At 44.1% G+C, this 9,817-nt stretch overlaps 1 protein-coding gene across 3 annotated transcripts; it reads left to right on the top strand.

The window, feature by feature from the left end:
- The first annotated feature begins 306 nt into the window (after positions 1–306).
- LOC111845344 (uncharacterized) lies at positions 307–9,409 on the top strand. 3 transcript variants are annotated; one of them, XM_072697582.1, is made up of 12 exons: positions 307–1,640; positions 2,529–2,560; positions 2,678–2,803; positions 3,199–3,256; positions 3,370–3,489; positions 4,423–4,479; positions 5,478–5,612; positions 5,856–5,906; positions 6,187–6,265; positions 6,681–6,795; positions 7,405–7,504; positions 7,589–9,409. In XM_072697582.1, the coding sequence occupies exons 1-12, from the start codon at positions 1,240–1,242 to the stop codon at positions 8,322–8,324; spliced, it is 2,010 nt and encodes a 669-aa protein (XP_072553683.1). In that variant the 5' UTR covers positions 307–1,239; the 3' UTR covers positions 8,325–9,409. The 3 variants fall into 3 exon arrangements, with proteins under 3 accessions (XP_072553683.1, XP_072553684.1, XP_023670466.2); XM_072697583.1 differs by having other exon boundaries at positions 308–1,640; positions 3,220–3,256; XM_023814698.2 differs by lacking the exon at positions 4,423–4,479 and having other exon boundaries at positions 597–1,640.
- Positions 9,410–9,817: the final 408 nt, after the last annotated feature.

Below are 9,817 nucleotides of genomic sequence, written 5' to 3'. Positions count from 1 at the left end.
CAGTTTCGGAAACAAATGGAGAAGTGCTAAAAACCTGTGGTGTGCAACAAAATGTTGACTGGTAGTGTATTTCAAGTATGTCTTAACAAGTTATTGGAAAATAACGCTTTTATATTGAATATATACGTCACTATGTATATTTGATGTAGAAAATCAATGAATACGCACAGGTTCAGTCCAAGGCACAAGTAAACTAAGCAACTTCTTAGGGCCCAGCGGCCACCAGGGGGCGGCCCATCTGTTTAGCCTCTAAGAATGGAAGAAGACGAGAAATGACAACTAGTTTAATCAAATTTCCTTAGGGATGGGCCGCCCCAAATGCAAATCTGCTGCTTTATCTTAAGTTGCGTTTGGACTGTTTTCCCTAAATGCATCCTCTAGGTGTAGCTGATTTACAGTATTGTAAATCTGTGATTCGCCTTATTGTGTACTTTGTGCCCACTGATCTATCTTTACTGTGACTTTTGTACAGGAAATTATTACTATTGTTTCTCTTTTAGTTCTTAAAATATCTGAATCGTCTTCATGTAATTACTAAAATATTAAGTCTCCTGATAGATGACAGATGCATAACATGCATAATAATAAATCAGAAAAATTTATAATAGAAGATTCTAAATGTTACTTGTTATATAAGTACATTAAAAATACAAAATACGTATTTCTCAAAGTATATCTTAAAATTAAATTTGGGTTAAAAGATTTGGTAGCTTCTGGGGATTGTAGTCCTAGAACAAAATAATATCAGGGGTTAAGAACGAACGACAGGGTTTATATGAAAGCGCGAAAGGACTACATAGCCCATAAGTACACTATAGCTTTGTTAGTTTCAAAAGATCTGAATGTGCGGTAAAAGGCAGGGGGGCGACGAAGAGAACAAATTTGCGCTGATTTAGCCTTAAAGGAGACGCAACACTGAGTGTATTTCACCGGTTCACGTTTAGACTAGGCAAGAGAAGAGGTTTACTATAGCTTTAAGAAATAATAAAGTAGTGGCTGGGTCTTTAAAAATAAAAATATTGAAACTAATAATATTGCAATTATTAATTGCCGGCGGGAATTGAAATCGGTTTTGTAGCATACTTTTTTGTAAATGTTTTGTGCGGCTGACATACAGCTAGAATGCGTCGTTCTTTATAACTGTGCCTTTGTATTTCTAACCCGTTTCACTTAAAAAAATTAAAAAAAAACAGATAAACGACTTCAGCGAGAGACCGAGTAAAAGTTAATCAAACGGGGATGGACCGGGACGCTCCCCGGGCCGCAGATTCTAGCACGAATGCAGGTGGAGACACTAAGCTCGTTGGCGAGAAGGCCTCTGCAGCATCCTCGGGCCCCCGTGTTGTTCCCGGCGCGGGAAGAGTCCTGAGAGAGCGCGGAACCAGTCGTTCACAGACCGTGGCTTCTTCGCCGGTCCACAATAACTCTAGGTCAGACTCGGGACGAGTCTTACGGGACCGATCTTCTCGAAGGACAACGGCGTGGAGGGATTCCGAAAAAAGCAGTAAAGCTAGTGGCCAGGTCCCGAGTGCTGTAGCGAAAAGCCGGAGGAAACCTGAACACCCACGCCGCAGGAGGAACACTGGAAGCCGCTCGGAGACATCAAGAGACACCGGGGATGACAGCGGCCTACCTATGGAGTGAGTTTGTCTTATTAGTTAGAGCTCAAAATATAACTTAATATCAGGGTCTAAATATAGCGTGCATTAAGCAAAGAGTCTGATTTCCCAGGTAAAATTCACTGTTTGGATTTAGACATCATTAATCCACAAGGCTGATACTTAAAGGCCATTGGATGACTACTCCAGAGGTTAATAACTGAGATGCACTGAAGCAGGCTGGGCAGGTTCAGCCGCTCCTGTGAAACAGGAGAGATGCAGACGGGACGTACACTTCCTCCTACACAAGGAGAAATGCTCCAATATAAGACGTCTTTCTCCGATGAGTGTGGGGGCGATCTTTTCCAACGGGGGAAATCTGAACATATCCGCATAAATATTTTAATGAACCATCAACAGTGCAGACAAAAGCCCGGTACATCGCAGCTTGTCGTAGACTTCAGTGCGTGGGCTGCACCCACAGAGATATCCCGCATGAACCTATCAATTTTACTCGTGTCGGATTGTATTGTTGTTTTCCAATTTTGTTTTGACTTGTGGTCCGAGATGTAAATGCCCAGATATCCGTGTCCATTCGCATTTATCTAAGATGCAAATTCAAAAAAGTTTCGAAAGCAGTAGTATATAATCTACATGTTATCTTAGTTACATCCCAGTATATATTTCTGCATTAATGTGATTTTTGAACATATAACCAAGTTTGCACACAATCATCTATAAAAACGTGAGAAGTCACTGGAACAGGTTATTTTCCTCACTGTATCTAGCTTGATAAGTTACCTTGTCTTTTAAAGTAGTGTACATACTATAAATTCGTTGCTGGCCAGTTATTAAATGCATGTCAACTGAACATTCTTGCATGGTCTCCTGTATGTATTTACAGTGTTTGTGATCATTTCTCTTACTCAGTTCTGAAGATAAGAAAGAGTCCTTGGATAAAGGTAGGCCGAAACATTTTTCTTGGGTTTATATTGTATATTCAGATGGGTTAACAGCAGTAGGAGGTCGCTTGTTTCATATTCTGTTCTGTGAACTGCCATCTGGCCAACCTGCTGCAGACACTCGGGGATGCAGAATACGACGGCCCCAGGCTGCCCCACGAGAGCGTGCTGCCCCCATCAGGGCGCCACGTGCCACAGCCACCCTGGTGTGCAAAAGTGAACCGGAGTCAGAGCCCCAACACAGTAAGGGAGGGGGTAAATATACTGTGTGTTTTTGTGGGAGAGGCTGCAGTCTGCCCGTGATGTATCCTCATAGTGTCTTTCCGTCTGTCCCTAGTTATATATTTTGATAGATCTTTCACCTTTGAATGAAAGGCAACAGTAGATTTTGTCAAGATTAGCAGGTTCCATATTCTTCTGGCACTATGTTTTAATCCAGGAGTCTTTTTTCTGAATCATTAGATTATCTGCACAGTCTAGAGTATGAATTTAGAAGTTAGTTGTATATAGCTGAAAATCAGTAAACCGTATGTGCTGATGATGGAGGGACTGAGAAGAGATGGCCTGTAGTTGTTGGGGGGGGGGGGGGGGGTGAGAGGTTTGCCTGTTGCCTGTGTTTACTGCAGTGCCTTTGTCAGATGAGCTGTATTTGTCTGCAGAGTCAGCAGACAATGTAGTGAACAAGAGTGGCGGCAGGTGAGTAACTGCATCACACACACTCATGCAGTACGGCTGAGGTCAGATTCTCATACAGTACAGATGAGATCAGATTCTATTTGGTGACCTCATGCAGTTGTGATTTATTTCAGTGAGGATGACGAGCGTGGTGGTGGTGGTGGTGATGATGAAGATGAGGTACTTATTTCTGAAGAGGATCCTCCTTTTAGAGATGACCCAAGTGACCTGAACTACAAACCTGAGGATGAAAGGTGTGTTTATTTGAGTGAAGCAGGGCTGCAGGATATCACACCGCGATGTGTGATATATGGCACATGTGCAATAATCACCAGGGCTTTTGACGACGGGCAAAACATTTGTCCGGATACTGGCTTTTTGGTACTATGTACATGTTTATCCGTGATATCGCCCCTTTTAAAAGATGCTACGGCTGCTGAGCTGTCCCTTTCTTCAACGCCATTTTCGTGCCACTTATCGCTTCCATGATATACCAAAATAGTAGCATGTAGCACTCCGCTAAATGACTTTAGTAAGCATAAGGATACACTGAATTTATACAGATTTCTAACTCATGAGAGTCACAATATACACTCACCTAAAGGATTGTTAGGAACACCATACTAATACGGTGTTTGACCCCCTTTCGCCTTCAGAACTGCCTTAATTCTACGTGGCATTGATTCAACAAGGTGCTGAAAGCATTCTTTAGAAATGTTGGCCCATATTGATAGCATAGCATCTTGCAGTTGATGGAGATTTGTGGGATGCACATCCAGGGCACGAAGCTCCCGTTCCACCACATCCCAAAGATGCTCTATTGGGTTGAGATCTGGTGACTGTGGGGGCCATTTTAGTACAGTGAACTCATTGTCATGTTCAAGAAACCAATTTGAAATGATTCGAGCTTTGTGACATGGTGCATTATCCTGCTGGAAGTAGCCATCAGAGGATGGGTACATGGTGGTCATAAAGGGATGGACATGGTCAGAAACAATGCTCAGGTAGGCCGTGGCATTTAAACGATGCCCAGTTGGCACTAAGAGGCCTAAAGTGTGCCAAGAAAACATCCCCCACACCATTACACCACCACCAGCAGCCTGCACAGTGGTAACAAGGCATGATGGATCCATGTTCTCATTCTGATTATGCCAAATTCTGACTATACCTTTTGAATGTCTCAACAGAAATCGAGACTCATCAGACCAGGCAACATTTTTCCAGTCTTCAACTGTCCAATTTTGGTGAGCTCGTGCAAATTGTAGCCTCTTTTTCCTATTTGTAGTGGAGATGAGTGGTACCCGGTGGGGTCTACTGCTGTTGTAGCCCATCTGCCTCAAGGTTGTGCGTGTTGTGGCTTCACAAATGCTTTGCTGCATACCTCGGTTGTAACGAGTGGTTATTTCAGTCAAAGTTGCTCTTCTATCAGCTTGAATCAGTCGGCCCATTCTCCTCTGACCTCTAGCATCAACAAGGCATTTTCGCCCACAGGACTGCCGCATACTGGATGTTTTTCCCTTTGCACACCATTCTTTGTAAACCCTAGAAATGGTTGTGCGTGAAAATCCCAGTAACTGAGCAGATTGTGAAATACTCAGACCGGCCCGTCTGGCACCAACAACCATGCCACGCTCAAAATTGCTTAAATCACCTTTCTTTCCCATTCTGACATTCAGTTTGGAGTTCAGGAGATTGTCTTGACCAGGACCACACCCCTAAATGCATTGAAGCAACTGCCATGTGATTGGTTGATTAGATAGTTGCATTAATGAGAAATTGAACAGGTGTTCCTAATAATCCTTTAGGTGAGTGTACATCTCATTGATATTTTAGGCATACTACTACACATCTGCTTACCAAATTGCAGGCGTAAGAAAACGCCCATATAGTACCGAAAAGCTGGCGTTCAGAAAATGTTTTGCTCGTCATCTAAGGCCCTAGTGATTATTGCATATGTGCCATATCTTTGTGAATATAGCACAATGTGATATTGTGCAGCCCTATACTGAAGGGCATCAAGGAGTTCTTTTGTTCTTTTTCTCCTACAGTAAATTACTTTGAACTATAATATCATTTCATTAAATACATTTATAATTATATATTTTTGCATGACATTCTATTAAAGTATACCTGGACAGTGGCCGGTTTAAAGGAAATCATTAATTTTCAGTTACATTGTTAGTCATTTGAGGTCCTTGTTAATCGTGCCCCCCCCCCACTCATATGCACCCCGTTACCGAAGGGACCCCCAGAAACCACGTCGGCGAATCCCCCGGCAGAAAGAGAAGAAGGATAAGGAGATAAAAATGGAGGAAGGAGATGATGTCAGCGTGAAGGTGGAGAATGAGTTTGGAGAAGACGAGGAGCCTCCTCGCAAGTGAGGGAACACTTCATAACCAGCAAGGATTTGTAAAGAGATTGTCTGTCAGCTGACCTCAGCACTTCTAAACGTTGACTTTACAGTTTATTCTGCAAATCACTACACCCTCTTTGTTCAGTAGCTCTCTGTGTCCCATCAGCTCAATGCTTAAGTCCATACCGTGGACCTGTGTCCCATAACCACTGGCTATGGAATGTTGACCTACACTCTCCTTACGGAATCCCTTCTCCTGTATCCTAGGCGGGGTCGGCGGCGGAAAGATGACAAAAGTCCTCGTCTTCCAAAAAGAAGGTAGACCAGATTGAAACTCTGACTCTTCAGTGCTTCATTAAAACAAAACAGAGTTTTTCTAACGATACTCTTCAGCTATGAAGTGTAACAGAGAAATGCGAACGTGCAGAAAACCTGATGAATCGTACATGGGCCTGTTCATTGGGTCGCCTGAGTTTTAGTGGTGCTTTTATACATCAAAGCTTTATTGAAGCAACTCTGTGATGAGTTTTGTGGCCTTTTTTGTGGGCTTCGTCTGTCCGCTTGAGTGTGACCTTCTATTTTCAAACGTCCTTCACAGGAAGAAGCCACCAGTGCAATACGTCCGCTGTGAGATGGAAGGGTGCGGCACTGTTTTGGCGCATCCCCGTTACCTCCAGGTTCGTTGAGAAATCTATGTTAACCGTGGCTGTTTCACCAACCACTTAACAATATCTAGGATTTACTAGTAAAATAGAAAAACTATTACTTACAGCATGTACGTACAGTACATCATCCGTACGAGAACACGCGCAACTAGTGCAACCAAAACAATCTAATGATGTGCAACTTAAACCATCTATGTTCTGCTTATGGATTTCATGACCATATTTGTGGATGTTTGTTCGGAGTGGATTTCTCAAGATCTGTTTTCCATGTTTCTCATTCCGGTGTCTTTTGTTTATTCGGAGGCTTCTAGTGTCCAGAATTTTCTTGAATATCTTGATAATCGCCATGACTGATCTGTTCTTCGTTGCATGGCAGACATATTTTCTTTACAAAGGCTCTGTGAACATTCCATTTCCTATCTCTTAGCACCATATAAAATATCAGCATCTTTTGAAGAAGAAATATGTGTGTCCACACCCATCCTGCGGGAGGCTGTTTCGCCTGCAGAAGCAGCTGCTCCGTCATGCAAAGCACCATACAGGTATGTCCTCAGTTGCCACTGCCATTGAAGCAGTTTTACATTGTAAGCTATCAGAGCCGTATCTGCAAAGTGACGCCGCTTATTAGCAGGCCTGAAAGCGTAACCAGACCTAGCTATTTGCCTCGGCTGCGTCAGATTGTTGGAAATGCAAGGAAATACCATCGAACTGCATGGATATGCATGGATTATCTGAAGGAAAAAAGGGCATATTCTATATAGTATTCATTATTAGTAGTATTGTGTATTGCGATGTATTGATACATTCTCAATAACTCTGAATTTTAACATTTCCAACCACCTGCTTAAAAAGAGACAGCTGAACGGAATGGATTAATAATGTAAATTTACACAAACGAATGCTAATTAGCGTTTGATGCTAACATAACTGGAACTGGAACCTTGCTGTAACTAGTCTCTTTGCGACTCGGTGCGGCTCAGTTCCTGTATGCCAGTGGAATAGCACCATATGTCTTAAAGATGAGCAAAATTAGATATGAGAAGAAAAGCATTCAAATGTAGCTGTACTTGTGCAAATGGCAAATGAAGTTTAGTTTCATTTTCACTGTTTCATTTTACACCGTGGCGTTGCTGTCATCCTATCTCTTGCAGATCAGAGGGATTACATCTGTGAGTACTGTGCCCGTGCCTTCAAGAGCTCCCACAACCTGGCCGTGCACCGCATGATCCACACGGGGGAGAAGCCGCTACAGTGAGTTCTGATCCAGCTCGAAGCAGCCCAGTAACGTCTGACTTTCTGCGGTCTCACTCCTCCTTCCTCGTTTCCGCATCCCAGGTGTGAGATCTGTGGCTTCACCTGTAGACAGAAGGCCTCGCTCAACTGGCACATGAAGAAGCATGACGCCGATGCCTTCTACCAGTTCTCCTGTAGCATCTGCGGGAAGAAGTTTGAGAAGAAGGACAGTGTGGTGGCCCACAAGGCCAAGAGCCACCCGGAAGTTCTGATTGCTGAGGCGCTGGCAGCCAATGCAGGATCCCTCATCACCACCCCCCCACCCCTGCTAGAGGGGCTGCCTGGAGTGGGGACAGAGTCTGGGGCTGGGGTAGAGCAGGTGGTATCTGTGGGCGGTGATTCTGACCAGGCACTTCCTCCTGTACTGGTACCCACTTCAATGCCCTTGGTGGTCCAGCAGTCAGTTACCTCTCTCTCCCCACAAGCACAGCTTCCACTCCTGCCTCAGAGTCTAGGACTGGGGTCCATCTGCCCCTTAGCCCCCTCCTCCGTCACCACCACTGCCACCACCGGCATAAACCAGGTCCTCGTGTCTGAGGCCCAAGGCAGCGTAATCTGGGAGGGCGAGGGGCTGGAGGCAGGAGGAGGAGTGGTGTGGGAGCAACAGGGGAGGCAGGAGAGGGTGGATCACGGGCAGATGGCGTGGGATAGGCATGGGCAGGTGGAGAGGCAGGGGGTGGATGGGGGGCTGGCCTGGGAAAGGGAAGGGAGCAGAGATGGTTTACTGGGGAATGTAGAAGAACAGGTCCATCATGGCACCCACCATGGTCTGATGTAGAGCTGCGGAGGGAGAATAAGGTAACGGTTCTGGCGCAAAGGCTTTAACATTGTATAATTAATATGCTGTATTTTCACAGATAAGTACATTGCAGATAGATAAATATACTACTATATCAGGGAATACAAGTTCATGTCTTTTTTTGTACATAGGATATTTTAGGGTGTATTTAACTCTCTCCATCTTCTGCCGTGTAGGTGTGAGAGAGAATGAAGCTAAGAGTATGGGTGTCTAATGCAAAAAAACACCTTTAATTTGTCCTCCTTTTAACTTGGTCATGATATGTCTAAAGCATTAATACAGTATTAATGTACGTTTTTTATTTATTTTTTTCCCCCGTGTGTTGAAAACGAAATCTAAAATTTGCTGCCTCCATGTGCCATTTAGGAAAGTTCTAGCAGTCAAGCTTCTGTTTTGAATGTGAGAACGACTCAGTTTAGGTGTCGAGTTTAGAATTTTGGGCCTTTTTTCAAACCGTCTGCTGTTCCCCACCGACCCCCCCATCCCGTAATTGTATCGGTGTTTTCACATGCGTCAGGTGTGTCGCACAGCCTGGTGCGGGTGGGTAGGCCACAACAGCACAGCGCAGCTCTGAGGTGTGTTACGCACCTTGTTACTGAAGCCATAGTGGAGAAAACTATATGTTCACACGTGTAGGGGGAAACTTTTTTTTTTTTTTTTAATTTTTATTAAATCACCACAGAACAGTGCAAAGTTTTACAGCAGATATTTTGTGTTTTGAAGCCTGTGGTGAATGCTATTTGCAAAATAAAAAAGTGGCTGTTGTTTGTGGAGACCCAAAAGTAGGTATGTTAAACTCCTAAAAGCAGTGTTTCCCAATCCGGTCCTCCAGGACCCAGAGACAGCTCATGTTTTTGCTCCCTTCCAGCTCCCAGTGAAAATGTGGACTGTCTGGCAGGGAGCTTGGAGGGAGCAAAAACATGGACCGGTTGGGAAAGACTGCCTAAAAGGATTAACTAGCACATGGCCCTGGACTGAGCTGTATAGCAATGGCCACTGACTCTTCTGTAGACCTGCATTGCAAAAGAAAGCAAACATTATGGAATAAAATCTCAAAAGTGTGATGACTGTATGCATTCCTGTTGCCTTCCTGTCCTCGAACTTGTGCATGTCGACAAATTAGCAAGATCAGCGTTTATATGGTAACAGAAAGGCAGTAGCGCAGAAGGCAGGGCAGGACGCTGGTGCATCACTGCACATGCGCACACACGGTGGGCAGTTTAGGTAAACCGCTTCACATAGACTAATGTTTTAGGACTGCGGGAGGTAATTTGTGCAACACAGGATTGGTATGTAAAATCCACATGCAGGATGTGACCCCTCAGTCTCCATGTCAAACTGGCGCAGTGTCCGTTATTGCTTTAGTTTTGCACTGCATAGTAATAATAATACTACTAATAATGGATTAATAAAGGGGACATGTCGCACCAATGTGATGCAACATTCACTGAGTGGGAAAAAAACGTTATCTG

This window comes from Paramormyrops kingsleyae, chromosome 12, assembly GCF_048594095.1.
Source record: "Paramormyrops kingsleyae isolate MSU_618 chromosome 12, PKINGS_0.4, whole genome shotgun sequence".
NCBI classification, from domain to species: domain Eukaryota; kingdom Metazoa; phylum Chordata; class Actinopteri; order Osteoglossiformes; family Mormyridae; genus Paramormyrops; species Paramormyrops kingsleyae.
This window is presented reverse-complemented; position numbering and strand designations above follow the sequence as displayed.

Coding starts and splice junctions, on each gene's coding strand:
- LOC111845344 (XM_072697582.1), top strand. CDS start 1,240: ATGGACCGGGACGCTCCCCGGGCCGCAGATTCTAGCACGAATGCAGGT. Junction 1,641..2,528: donor GACAGCGGCCTACCTATGGA/GTGAGTTTGTCT, acceptor TCTCTTACTCAG/TTCTGAAGATAAGAAAGAGT. Junction 2,804..3,198: donor GGAGTCAGAGCCCCAACACA/GTAAGGGAGGGG, acceptor TGCCTTTGTCAG/ATGAGCTGTATTTGTCTGCA.